Source organism: Pelobates fuscus, chromosome 4, assembly GCF_036172605.1.
Source record: "Pelobates fuscus isolate aPelFus1 chromosome 4, aPelFus1.pri, whole genome shotgun sequence".
NCBI classification, from domain to species: Eukaryota; Metazoa; Chordata; class Amphibia; order Anura; family Pelobatidae; genus Pelobates; species Pelobates fuscus.
In genome coordinates, this window is record NC_086320.1 from 148,724,162 (window position 1) to 148,739,160 (window position 14,999).

A 14,999-nucleotide genomic window follows, 5' to 3' on the forward strand; every position below is an offset into this window, starting at 1 on the left:
TAACTCTATGTACATTATAGTCGGCTATAAACGTAACTTGAGACGCTGTGTCAACAATCATAAAGTCATTTATGAAGCGTGTACTGTCCCAGTAGTAAGTGATATCCACACATGATCTTTCTACCTTTTAGGTGCCAGGAAGATGTGCAACAAAATTGCCAGACACATTTTTACTTGTCTCTGTGACTTAGAAATAATTCATTAATTGAAATGGCAATCAAAAACCTTTCCATAATTCTGCCACAGTAATGTCTATAGTGTATTAAAATGCTGTAACTTAAAATTCCCTAAAGAATATGAACTTTTTTCTTTTTTTTTTTTTTTTTAACGAAAATTATTTTTTAATTTTTTTTTTTTTTTAAACAAAACAAATGTAATATTTATATTTTTACAAGCCAATGAAACACCAATACAGGTGATTTTTTTTATATATATATAAATGAGAAACATTGTTTCCTTACATTTTTCACTGTTGAAGTTTGCTTTTTTTTAAAATGTATTTATTCACATTGTTTACACTATTATGACACAAATTGTGGTGTACAAGGGAGAAAACACCCTCAGAGTTGTTTAATATAGTGATTTAGGGCTGCAGGGCATCCAATGTATATTTCTCAATGCACTCCCACACCTCGCTGTTTTTCAGTTTGGTGGGCTTGTTTTGTCAGTCTGGTGTTTTGCGTTTCTCAAGGTCAAGTTAAGCATACCCATGTCTACCATTTTCTCACTTTCATGTTCATCTAATGTTTTGCATTAATAAAAGCATTTTAATCCATCTTCATTTTCAAATCTCTTGTGGGTTTTATTTTACCTGGAGTATTTACACTTTATTTGTGTATTTATTATTTGTAAACTGATTTAGGAACCCGCTTGTTATACCATGGTAAACCACTAAACAACAAAATTCTATGTATGTTTGTTTATGTAGTGTGTGTGAGAGTTTGGATTTTTTAATGAAGTGGTCTTACTTACACCAACTATGCCGTTTGGCTCTACTCAACTCTGTGAGCTGCTTAACTTTGCTTCTTGGACATGAGCCCAAAACTGGTTAAATTTAATTTGCACCATGTTAACGCTCATACAGCCCCATGTGAAATGGATTTCTATACAAATTAAGTCTTGTGATATAAGAAGAGTTGGGTTGTTCTTCCAGCATGCACAGTGGAAGTGAAGGTCTACAAACCTAGGTGTTTTAAGCATCCTGAATATGATATTGCCCTGTATCCTGTTACTTGGCTGTCACATCTGGCTTCACACTCTGGATACAGAGAAGAGTATGTTTTAGGGTTGGAACTATGAGAAAGTATCATATTAAGCCACATAGTTTATTATGTACACGTGCTGCATTGATTGGTAAAGGTATGGTCCAAACATCTTAACCACTACGTCAGACTGTAGTAATAATAGTGCATGGAGTTTTCCTTTAGCTTAAGAATAGTATTTCTTGTAATTGATTAAAATGGATGATGGCTGCAGTAGTAATAAACAAAAGTCAACAAAACAGGGGGGAAAACAACGTAAAACATATACCACAGTAAATCAAAGTGGAAAATTGTATTCCAGAGGGTGTTGTCGAGCGGTAGGAAAATGTATGTGACTTCGTAACTTACTGATAGACATTTACATAATTGAGTAGGTTTAGTAAAACAAGTACAATGTATTCTGTTTAGACAGTTTAAAAGGACACTGAAGTCACCCAAACTACTTTAGCTTAACAAAGCAGTTTTGGTGTATAGATCATGCCCCATGCAGTCTCACTGCTCAATTCTCTGCCACTTGGTTTATGCAGCCCTAGACACACCTTCCCTACACGTGACCTACAAAATCGCCATACACATTTCTTGTAAAGATCTAATGTTTATAATGTTAATAGCCTTGTAGAGCATTCTGAAGCCTCTGTTAATAGGACTTTAAAGTAAATACACTGTGCTGTAAGATCTGTCGGAAAATGAAATCATTTTACATGTAGGCTTTGTGATTCAGTGTGGTTAGGGCTGCATAAACCGAAGCACAAGTGATTTAAAGGAACACTATAGGGTTGGGGATACAAACTATTTTACTTGCCATTCACCACCTCCATGTGCTAGTCTTCATGGAGGCGCTCCACCTCTTTAATTGAGATAATCAGTATAGATGCCAATCCAATGTTTCCCCATATAGAAACTGAGACCATCTGATTGAAATAGCAGAGTTAAATTTTGCTATTGGGGCAGAAGCACCTCTAGTGACTGTCAGTGTGAACTCAAACGTTCTGAAAAGAGGGGTGATTTGAGGTCTTAATAAATTTTACTTCCAGAAAGGTGGTGCGATCCTTTCTCCTAAAAAAGGTGTTTCACATATAGTAAATCACAACAGAGCTGTCCAAACTGCTCATATCAAATATACTAATGCATTTTTTAAGAAAATGTTGCAGCTTTTCCCATGCTTTGTTTTGCCAGTCACCCGGCACGGATCATTACTGGATGCATAGTAGCTAATATTGACTGCCCAACCTTAATTGTGACTTTTGATGTTATGAAACACTGACCTGCACTGGAATGAGATTCCACTGTTAAGTAAAATTATGCTACTATGATCTTTATATTTTTGTGAATGGTTAAAAGTAGAGTAGTTTACGGCTTGGAATTGTTGGGTTGGCAGTTACTACTTTAACTCTAAAATTCTTGTCACAACTTTCACTATCCTGCCATTGCTTACTCCTTTATATCTCCTATTATCCTGCCACGGCTACAGCTAAATATTATAGCAGATAAAAAATAAAATGTGCAGTTTATGCTCTGTATTAAAACTCCCATCATGTTTACATATTCACTGTTCTGTTTACCTTCATTAACCTCTCCATACACCGTGACGGTTACCCCTTTGCTCCTAATATTCCCATCCAAACATTAGCATGCCAATTGACCTTTCTTCCGCAGTTTACATACATGCAGTTCCCTGGAAATAAATATACTGAATACACATTCCCCTGCTAATTAACAACTTCCCTTCCAAAACTAGACCCCTACACTGCCTTGCAATTACACCAACATCCAAAACTATAACACATCATTTACCTGCAATTTTGCCGTCTCTTCTCAATTCACATCCCACATTCATTTGGTAAGTAACCTCCTCGCCTACCTCAATTAACATCCATGTAAATGATTTTGGGGGTTATACTCGCCTACATACACCGCACATTATAGTAGGGCATAGGGGGCCAAAGAAAAACATTAGTTTATTCTCCCATCCCTAAAGCTTACCTTGGGCCAGGGAGGGTGAAATCCTATTCTGTGATGGGAGATTGGCTTATTTTTCTGCCCCTGATCAGTGCCAGCTTTGTGAGTGAGTGTGAGGGTGAACCGAACGAGAGGGGGCGGGGTGAGGTGCTGCATTCCCCAAGGTTTGGCTCTGGCTCCATTCTTCCTTGCCCCTGAACGGGCCAAAATCGACTTTATCCTACAACCATGTGAGCGCATCGTAAAACCACCTTCCCAAGTTTTAAATCCGCACATAAAGTCCATCAAATTTTGTACAGATACAAAAAAAATTAGATATTAAGTGTATGCATGACCGCTTTGGTGTGGTAGCTTGAAAATATATAGGAAAAAAGGAGAACTAAAAAGATATATAGTAAATTATAAAAATCAAGGCAAAAACATGCAAAAATATATATGCATGTTTGGAAGAGGTTGATTCTCATACATAAAAATGTACATAAATTATATAAGTTCCTGACCTGTGAGGGATAATCTAATCAAACTAATGGCCGATCAACTAATTGCCTTCCTGTCATTCTATGCTATTCTTGAAATTGCACTTAATTATCTAAAATGAAATCTAGAATATACAAAATAATGGTAAATTAAATTATAACATTACAAAATCATTATTACCAGCTTGAGCATTTGTTCAAAAAACTTAAAAATTTAAACATATTCTTAAGTTGGTAATAATGATTTGATACTGTCACGATTTATTTTACAATTATTTATTATAGTCTATATAATATTTATATACACAATATATTTAAAAGGGGGAAAAAAGTGAAAGTTATAAAAAAAAAATGTAAATCTAACTATATGATCCACATATAAAAGTATATCCTAGTTTACAAAAGTGGCTATGTCCAAATCTACATTTGGACCAAAAGGTGTCAATGACTTTAATTTCTAAATCCATTTTGTCTCCAGTAGGGACAATCTTTGAATTATGTACCCCCATCTCTATTCTGGCTATATCTTATTAATAAAGATGCATATAAAATCTTTAAAACTAAATACATTATAGTGTTTGGGGACAGTATGTTTTTCATTCTTCTTCCTGGTGCCATAACGATGCTCCCACTACATTCATGTAATTTCTGTATAGTTCACCCCACATATTGCATCTTGCTATATATCTTACCATCGCAATTTATAAAATGTTCAATATTCAATCTATTATTAGTTATAGTACTTGTAAAATTGGGGGGAGGGTTGTGTTTTGGGGTTTTTTGAAAAGTGAATATTGAACATTTTCCACACCTAAAAAACCTATTGGTTTACAAAGCCAATTATACTCCATTTTTTCCATGCAGGTAAGATAAAGATAATTTCAAATTTCAAGCTTTATTAAAAATTGCGATAACTTTTTTGGTAAATTTTCTTTTAAAACCTTCTTTCTAGAATATCTCTTCTTTGTATAAATCTACTTTCAATCACATCTGGTTTATTTAGTTTATTGTTTAGTTTAGATTTTTTTCTGTTTATTTAGTCATCAACAAGGTACTTGGATTTAGGGTGATGGAAATAGTTATACTGAATTTTTGAGTTGCCATCTGTGGGCTTAAAAAGGTTTTGCACCAACAATGACCTTCTGGGAAACCTATCCATATGAACTGTAAATTGACCATAGTTATTTCATTTTATGTGTCTAAAAAAATCTTCCTAAGGAACATGGTTTCCATCCCAAATAAACAAGATATCATCTATATACCTTCTCCAGAACACCAGTTTTGCACCAAAAGGGTTTTAGTCCATATACAACAGGACTCCCAATCTGCAACAAAATTGTTGGCATAGCTTGGGGCAAATGTAAGGAATAAAACTTTGTATTCCGATTGTAGGGGCCGATTACCAATAATTTGACATTGTATGTTACAATAGATAATTGGTTTTTCAGATTATATGACATTTGTGGTTTGCCGCTCTGTGTCGCTTTTTTTAACTTTGGAGGGCATGTCGTGCCCACTCATAAAATAAAAAGAACATAATACAATTAAATACATTAAACCATAGGACTACAAAATGCAGATCGGGGGGGGGGGGGGGGAGGGGGAGGCTTTTCGTCAGGGCGCGCGGCGGATCTAGGCCCTTTCTCGAGCTCTGTCTTTGTCTAGTTCGTGGGGGTTTATTCGTCAGCATAGTCTTCCCATGGTTGCCAAATTTTATGGAATGATTTTTCTGTGTTTCTAGTTTGGGCTGTGAGTTTGTCCATCAAATATGTATCTTTGATCTTTACTATTACGTCGTTATCTGTGGGTATCGTGGGCTTCAGCCACGCCTGGGCTAGAGCCCTTCTGGCCGTCAGTGTGATTTTATTGTTGTTCTTTCCTGGGGAGGCTGTCTATGGGTTTGGACAACAGGACCGACCATGGGTCTAAATCTATGTGTCTCACCAGTACGTCGGTCAGTAGTGTCTGTATGCGCTTCCAATATTTGTTTATTTCTGGGCATTCCCACCACATGTGCACGAAGGTGCCTTTACAACCGCAACCCTTCCAACATGTGCCTGTCGTGGTTTTCCCCATTCTGTGCAATTGCACCGGTGTGGTATACCATCTCATGAGCATTTTGTAGGATTGTTCCTGGTGCAATACACCTATCGATGTCTTAGCTGTCGCTTCCCATATGTCTACCCAGTCCTCTCCTTCTAGTAACCCTCCCAGGTCCGTCTCCCACTGTCCAATGTATCGTGGGTCTTTAGCGTCTTTGTCAGGGTCGCTGAGTTGTGCGTATATGGCTGTTATTAAGCCCTTTTGAACGGTTTCGGCATTACATAGCTGTTTGTAGAACGTCATGGGGGTGTGAGCTGCTTTTCTAACCTCGGGGTTTTTGGCGAAGTCTCGCAGTTGTATATATCGAAATAAGTCTTTCGTAGTTAGGGGTGCTAAGGTTTTCAGATTATCAAACGTTCTGAAGGATTCCCCATCATACATGTGGCCATATCTCTATCCCCGTACTTTCTATGCCCCGAAAGTCTTGTGCGCTCAGCCCGGGTTCAAACGCTTTCTCAGGTACGGAGTCAGTGGTGAGGGTGTGTGTTTAAGTGCATATTTGGTGGCTGTCCTGTCCCATATACGTATGGAATTTAGGATCGCCGGGCAAGTAGGGATGGTCTGTCGTGTTTGGGGACCCATATCCAGAATTGTGGCAGATCCGTGCTCATTAGCTTTGCCAAGCTACTATTTGGGCTAACTGAGCCGCCAAGTAGTACTGATACAGGTTTGGGAGACCCAGTCCTCCCCTTGTTTTCGGTCGGTTAAGTACTTGTCTAGCTATTCTGTGTCGTCTTTGTGCCCATATAAAGTTATCTATCTGTCTTTGTAGTGTCGTTAGGTCTTGTTTGGTAACTTTGATCGGTAGGGCCTGGAACAGGAACAGTAGGCGGGGTAGCAACGTCATTTTTATTGCATGCAGTCTCCCTATCCATGAGATTGTTTTTTTCTTGCCATTTTTCTAGATCCCGGCAGAGTGCTTGCATAGTGGGTGTGTAATTTGCTTCATACAGTTTCCCTGGGTCTGCAGTGAGTCTGATACCTAGATATTTAATGTCAGTTCTTGTGAATTTGAGTGAGTGGTTGGTTTTTATGTTACCAATCTCCACCCTGGCCATTTCCAATGGCGTGGCCACCGATTTTTCTAAGTTAATTTTGTAGCCTGAGACGCGTCCATATTCCGTTAGCAGGGAGAGTAGGTGGGGTAGGGATCTCAGGGGGTCAGTAAGTGTGACCATGACATCGTCTGCATACGCAGAGACTTTGTATTCCTCCCCTCCCGCTCGTATGCCTGTTATGTTCCCATCCTCCCTTATCCTTTGCAGGAGTGGTTCTAGTGATAGGACGAACAGCAGGGGGGAAAGAGGGCATCCCTGTCTGGTGCCATTAGCGGGCCTGAATGGGGTCGAAGCTGTTCCTGGTACAGCGGTTTGCGCCCGCGGTTCTGTGTACAGGGCTTTAATGCCTCTCAGGAATGTTTCAGGCATTTGTAGATGCCCCAAAATCGAGAAGAGGTAGTGCCACTGGACCCTATTGAACGCCTTCCCCGCGTCCAAGTATAGAATCAGAGAAGGCGTCCGAGTCCTCACCGTCCACCAAATGACATCCGCTCCCCTCCTGGTGTTTTCGTACAGTTGCCGAGATGGTACGAAGCCGACCTGATCCGGGTGGACCAGTGTTCCAAGTAGGGGGTTCAGTAGAAGGTTCTTTTTAAAAACGATATGGTGATACTTCAGTCATAGTTCTATGGACCCAACTACAGCTAGTTTACTACCGGACACAAACTATAGTTTCCCATTCCAAAGGCACATTACTAATTCCAGGGACTACTTCAGAACCCTTTGGTTTTATGTACAGTCTTTATGGAGACGGTGGAATTAGCAACAACTTTGGATGAAGATGGAGTAGTGCAGGTGAAGAGCCATTTGGTATTTGGTCACGTCTTTAACCCCTTAAGGACCAAACTTCTGTAATAAATGGGAATCATGACATGTCATGTGTCCTTAAGGGGTTAAAATATGTAGAGAAGCAATCCTGTTAACAGAATGCTCGAAAGTGGGGAAAAATAGGGCAAATGTGAGGGAAAACAATTTAACCTGCCGATGAAAGACTGTGGTTACGGATATGTCTGCTTGTAAAAATTGCCATTCTATTGTACAAGCATCAAAGCTAAAACTATAGTTACATATAAAATGTTTCCATGGTGCATATATTTATACAGTAGTTAATTTTGCACCAGATAAGACCAGTAAAAGGCAGGATAATTCAAAATGGTCTAAAACCTAGAAATTGCACAGAGCAGCTTAAATGCACTACATAGGTTTGCATGACCATGTTATGTTTCTCTTTCCTGATGAATATCATTGGTCTTCATAAGTGCCTTCTACTTTTTCCAGTGCAAAACAACTGTAAATCGAAGCAGGTCTTCCAGTATAAGTCTAACTGTTGAAAGTGCTCTAGAAAGCTTTGACTTCCTGAACACATCTGACTTTGATGAGGAGGATGTGGATGATGGCATGGTTTGTAATGGTGGAGGCGCAGATTGTGTATTTTCAGATACTGACGTGGAAAAGCCCAGGTAAGGTTTCATGGTGAATGCAAATGTATATACCAATATACAAGTAGATATGTATACTGAGTCAGGTTCCTGTCATTCAAGCTGTGAAAAAAGGTTGCTGCCGTAAGCCATTGATTCTCAATCTATGTACCGGTAATTAATATGGTCATGTGTTTTAAAAATAGTGTTGTTCTCAGAATACATTTCATCAATTTAGGAGGATGTAATCACAGCTAAGACCAGATTTGTGTTAGCACTGTGCTTTTGTGTTATAAATAATCACAATGGACCTGTTCAGCTGGAACGTTTGTATCAATATCTGAGCCCTGTTGAGATCGAGGAGCAGAATTACAATCTAAAGTTAAGAGTTCCATACATTAATGAGCTGAGAAATTCCAACTAGGGCAGTGGGTAAATTGTCCATTTATGTATTTGTTCCAAGTTCACAAAAAATATAGAATGGTAAACAAAATGTATCCACGTAATTAATTATTTGTAATTTGTATATTTATTTACATGGAGGGATACTTGGGTTTTTGCTGTAGTTTTGAGGTGGGTCCTGGATTTATTCACTTTTTTTTATTTCTTCTATCATTTTATAAGAAGCAAAAAATATGACCATAATATTCCCTTCATGCCAGTTGTTTTTGTTTTTTGTTTTTGTTTTTTTAATTCTCTTTGGTAAATAACCCTGTTAAACTTTAATTTTTCTTATAAGACATGAGAACAAAAAACAGAACAGTGTATATAAGGCGCTTAACAGAGATAATGGCAGTTTTAATTGTGATACCAGCAGCTCTTACACACTTAATGGATCTCCCAAAAGATCCACTAAAAGAAAAAATATAGAAAAAAGGCGAACTCAGTGTTTAGGTGATCAACCCCACCACCCAGCGCACAGAGTCCAAAAGTGCAGTGCTTTAAATATACACTTCCCCTTGGTATATATGGGGGATTTTAAAGTATATAGAAAAAATCCAATTTTTTAGAACCTTTTTCGATAGCGGCTCTAAACAAGAGGAGAGTCTGAACCTTTTAGGTGGCACCAGGATACCTTCTTCTGTATAAAACATAGTATTTTCTCCAAGCAGAAAAAGAAACAATCTAGGTGTGGCTATTTCAACAAATCAGTGTATATTTTATATAAAATTGCCTGCTCACCTTATTTGGAGCCTGTTAGATAACTGGCTCCAAAATTTCCACTTGGTGTCAAATTCCTAGGGTGACACTTCCCTTGGAACCGGAGTAGTAAGTTCAAGATGAAGGTAAAAAGGGTACTTTAAATTAAGAACTATGATTTATTGCAAATAAAACAAAATAGTAAATAAAATCAGCTTAAATATACAAGTATAAATAGGCAATGAGTCCTTCTTTTAGTCCTTCTTTGTGTCCAAGACGAGTTTCGCCGGTAAGGGCTTTTTCAATTGGTGTTGATCTCCAAGTTTCCCGGTTCCAATTTGAATGCTGAGGAGACTCCTCCTTTCTTCGTGCTCAACCAATCCGGAGAGACCTCTCTCCAGCTGTTGTTCGGGTTCCTCATAATGAGAACGATCATTTCCCCATTGTTCGTGAAACCGGAAGTGGCGTCAGGTTCTGTTCCGTCACGTCACTAGCTGGTAGTTGACCTTTACTACATTACCCGTACTGTTCCTCTCAGCATTTTAGCGATACCTCATTTCCGGTTCGTTTGTTTTAATTAATTATTCTCACATATTTAATTAGTCCATGAGGTATATAGGAGAGAGAAAAAAGAAGGGTCTAAGAGGAGTTGGCAATCACAATATTAATAGAAATATTGAGACATACTTCATAAAAAGCTTCACTATTTATAATCCCAAAGCTTTTCATAATTGAAATAAAAAATGTACACACAATTAATGCTAGTTCAAAAGTTTCATTAGACCTTAAAATACATTTATAAGAACTTACATTTTAAAAAGTTGACTATAGGAAATGGCATAATTCAAAATCTTTTAAAATAAATAAGCTTTTAAAACATGGTCTGTAACGACTTTCAGCAATTAGTAAGCATTATTTCATATATAAAGTTATGCAAATCTTACTATGGAGGGAAAACACGCTGTGTAATTTTCTCACGGTTTTCAATTCCATGTCAGTCACATCATACTATACAAATATTAATAAATGTATATATAACTTAGTGCCATTTCACAGACCTATGTTTACCCCATACATATAACACAGCCCATAAAGTACATAAGAACACATTAGTTTACTGCAAAATGCTCTGCTCTTTGAGATTGATTGCAGCATTTACAACAATGTGTAGATAGTATGCATTCTTTTTATGTGTGTACTATTTTGTCAAACAATTACTTCATGTTTGCTAACGAATGGCCTTTTTTTTTCCCTCCATTTTTAAATAAATATGCCCATTAGCCATTGAGTTTATGTACTTTTACCACATGTTTATCTTTTCATTTCCACGTATATCTAAGGAAACTAGTATCCCTACTACCAAAATAAAAATAAGTAAATAAGCATAAAATGTAATATCACGAGCAAGGGAGAGTATTTTTTTTTTTTTAAATTTGTTTTGGTTCTCTTGCATTCATTAATCACTTTATTAAACCCATTTAACAAATGAGGGAATTACAATTTCATACCCAATATTTATCAACATATGAACTGTTTCTATCAAGATGTTGTGAACGGTGTTGAGGAGATCACAATGCCACCGGTCCAAAAATTTGCAGACCCAATTTTACCTTGATCAGATTAGGCATTATATCTTTAATTAAACACTCACATTTCAACACAATCCTGCCGAAATAGAGTTATTGATATATTAACTGGTCCATCAGGAACTTGGCAAATTCAGTATTGACACATCTGTCACTTGTTAGCATCATCTATGAACTACATAGAAACATAGAATGTGACGGCAGATAAGAACCATTCGGACCATCTAGTCTGCCCAGTTTTCTAAATACTTTCATTAGTCCCTGGCCTTATCTTATAGTTAGGGTAGCCTTATGCCTATCCCACGCATGCTTAAACTCCTTTACTGTGTTAACCTCTACCACTTCAGCTGGAAGGCTATTCGATGCATCCACTACCCTCTCAGTAAAGTAATACTTCCTGATATTATTTTTAAACCTTTGTACCTCTAATTTAAGACTATGTCCTCTTGTTGTGGTAGTTTTTCTTCTTTTAAATATAGTCTCCTCCTTTACTGTGTTGATTTCCTTTATGTATTTAAATGTTTCTATCATATCCCCCCTGTCTCGTCTTTCCTCCAAGCTATACATGCAATGTAACTGGAGACTCCTCAAATATGCAATTGTTTTGGCTTTCTCCATTGGGGAAAAAAGTTAACTTGTTTTGTTGGGGTGTAGATATACCACAAAGAAAAAAAAATCCCAGAAAAATTGGGTATATCCAAAACAACCACTGTAGCCTATTCAAGTCATCCCTTACTGAGAAGCCTCTGTGATATCCAGTAGCTGTCAGGCACGCTATCATTGCATGCTTGCCGTTTCTAATGGAAGAAAAATGAAAACCTCCCTGGCTGTTTCTGCCCCAAATATAAAAGTGCAGATTTCTATTGAATTTGCACTTTCATGAAATGTCACAAAAGAGAGCGGTTCCAGACACACAAAGCACTTCAGTAAGCTGTTTGGAGTGTTTCTTCAAGCTTGCAATATAGACTTCTTGAGCTCTACACAACAACATTGAAGGACCACTAAAGTCACCAAGACCACTGCATCTTAATAAAGTAGCCTGGGTGCAGAAGTCATGTATGTTTAATCCCTCAAGGTAAAAAGTTGTCATTTTGCAGAAAGGGCAGTGTTTACATTAAAAAGTTTAACACTCCTGTAGTAGCTCTTACTGACACTGTATTCAATGCTTTCCTATGAGAAGCATTGGATGCTCGCTCTACCCGCGCATGTGCCGCAGGTTCCCCATGCTCCTCTATGAGGAGCATTGTATTGGACCAATGTTGGAGGAAGCCAGGTTTTGGACCAATGTTGGAGCAATTGCCCCCCAGGCCGCCCCAAATCATTTTAAGGCCGCGGCGGGCCGGCCCTTTAAATGCTGCAGCCGCCTGAGCGCTCTGTTAAGCGCCTCAGGCGGCTGCAGCTGCTCCTTCCCTCCCCTGTAGCGTGGCCGAGCTCCTCTCCGGTCCGAGGTGCCCGGCAGGAGTGATGGGAAGGTGCTCACTCAGTCACTCTGTGTGCACTTCCTGTCAGTTCGGCCGGTTGCAGGAAACAGAATCTCCGCGCGGAACAGGAGATTGTTTCCTGTACCCGGCCAGACTGACAGGAAGTGCACACTGAGTGTCCACCTTCCTATCACTCCGGCCGGGCACCGCGGACCGGAGAGCAGCTCGGCCACGCTACAGGGGACGGGGGAGTAAGAAGAGAGAAGGGGAGGGGGAGTAAGGGAGGGGGGAGTAAGAAGAGAGAAGGGGAGGGGGGAGTGAGAGAAGGGGAGGGGGGAGTGAGAGAAGGGGAGGGGGGGAGTGAGAGAAGGGGAGGGGGGGAGTGAGAGAAGGGGAGGGGGGGAGTGAGAGAAGGGGAGGGGGGGAGTGAGAGAAGGGGAGGGGGGGAGTGAGAGAAGGGGAGGGGGGGAGTGAGAGAAGGGGAGGGGGGGAGTGAGAGAAGGGGAGGGGGGGAGTGAGAGAAGGGGAGGGGGGGAGTGAGAGAAGGGGAAGGGGGGAGTGAGAGAAGGGGAAGGGGGGAGTGAGAGAAGGGGAAGGGGGGAGTGAGAGAAGGGGAGGGGGGGAGTGAGAGAAGGGGAGGGGGGGAGTGAGAGAAGGGGAGGGGGGGAGTGAGAGAAGGGGAGGGGGGGAGTGAGAGAAGGGGAGGGGGGGAGTGAGAGAAGGGGAGGGGGGGAGTGAGAGAAGGGGAGGGGGGGAGGGGGGGAGTGAGAGAAGGGGAGGGGGGAGTGAGAGAAGGGGAGGGGGGAGTGAGAGAAGGGGAGGGGGGAGTGAGAGAAGGGGAGGGGGGGAGTGAGAGAAGGGGAGGGGGGGAGTGAGAGAAGGGGAGGGGGGGAGTGAGAGAAGGGGAGGGGGGGAGTGAGAGAAGGGGAGGGGGGGAGTGAGAGAAGGGGAGGGGGGAGTGAGAGAAGGGGAGGGGGGAGTGAGAGAAGGGGAGGGGGGGAGTGAGAGAAGGGGAGGGGGGGAGTGAGAGAAGGGGAGGGGGGGAGTGAGAGAAGGGGAGGGGGGGAGTGAGAGAAGGGGAGGGGGGGAGTGAGAGAAGGGGAGGGGGGAGTGAGAGAAGGGGAGGGGGGGAGTGAGAGAAGGGGAGGGGGGGAGTGAGAGAAGGGGAGGGGGGGAGTGAGAGAAGGGGAGGGGGGAGTGAGAGAAGGGGAGGGGGGGAGTGAGAGAAGGGGAGGGGGGGAGTGAGAGAAGGGGAGGGGGGGAGTGAGAGGAGGGGGGGAGTGAGAGAAGGGGAGGGGGGATGTGAGAGAAGGGGAGGGGGGAGTGAGAGAAGGGGAGGGGGGGAGTGAGAGAAGGGGAGGGGGGGAGTGAGAGAAGGGGAGGGGGAGAGTGAGAGAAGGGAGGGGGGGAGTGAGAGAAGGGGAGGGGGGGAGTGAGAGAAGGGGAGGGGGGGAGTGAGAGAAGGGGAGGGGGGGAGTGAGAGAAGGGGAGGGGGGGAGTGAGAGAAGGGGAGGGGGGAGTAAGAATAGAGAAGGGGAGGGGGAGTAAGAAGAAGGAGGGGAGATGAGGAAAAGAGGGGGTAAGAAGAGGGGAGGAGTAAGAAGAGGAAGAGGGGAGGAGTAAGAAGAGGAAGAGGGGAGGAGTAAGAAGAGGAAGAGGGGAGGAGTAAGAAGAGGGGGAGGGAGGAGTAAGAAGAGGGGGTGGGAGTAAGAAGAGAGGGTGGGAGTAAGAAGAGGGGAGGGGGAGAGGAAGAAGGAGGGGAGGGGGAGAGGAAGAAGGAGGGGAGGGGGAGAGGAAGAAGGAGGGGAGATAAGAAAAAGGGGAGTAAGAAGAGGGAGAGGGGGGAGTAAGAAGAGGGGGGGTAAGAAGAACAAGGGGGTTAAGAAGAACACAGGGAGGAGGGGGGTGAGAAGAGCACAGTTTGGGTGGGTGAGTGTAAGAAGAGATCACTAGGGGAGGGTGGGGGAGAGGAGCGCTCGAAGGGACAGCTCTATAGGACAGGGGGCAAGACAGGGAGCTCTTTCACACTACGTGCACACACACACACAATGCATTCCTACATACACACACACAATGCATCCCTACACACACAGAAACACACAATGCATCCCTACACACACACAGAAACACACAGTGCATCCATTACACACACACACACACAATGCAACCCTTACACACACACACAATGCAACCCTTACACACAGACAATGCATCCTTTGCACACATACACAGAAACACACAATGCAAACACACACTGCTTTTCTTATATACACACAGAAACACAATGCATCTCTTAACCTCAATGCACACACATACAGACACACACCTTGCATCCCTTATGCATACAAACACAGATTCACACAATGCATCCCTTACACACAACCAGAAACACACAATACATCCCTTATACACAAATACACACTGCTTCCACTACACACAAACACACTGCATCACCTACACAAACTGGTATCCCTATACACTACATACCATAAGCACACATATTAGATCCTCTTCAATAACACATCCCCTACACACTCCAATCCCTGTGAGTGAACTCATGGGTGGGTGGAACATAT

The 14,999-nt window shown here is 41.7% G+C and overlaps 1 protein-coding gene across 1 annotated transcript in view; it reads left to right on the forward strand.

Annotated features, from left to right (window-relative positions):
- RIPOR2 (RHO family interacting cell polarization regulator 2) overlaps positions 1-14,999 on the forward strand; it is a 215,268-nt gene that overhangs the window by 121,772 nt on the left and 78,497 nt on the right. The window contains exon 15 of the mRNA XM_063451670.1: positions 8,137-8,318. Coding sequence (XP_063307740.1) covers positions 8,137-8,318 — 182 coding nt within the window. The remainder of the gene's footprint in view (positions 1-8,136; positions 8,319-14,999) is intronic.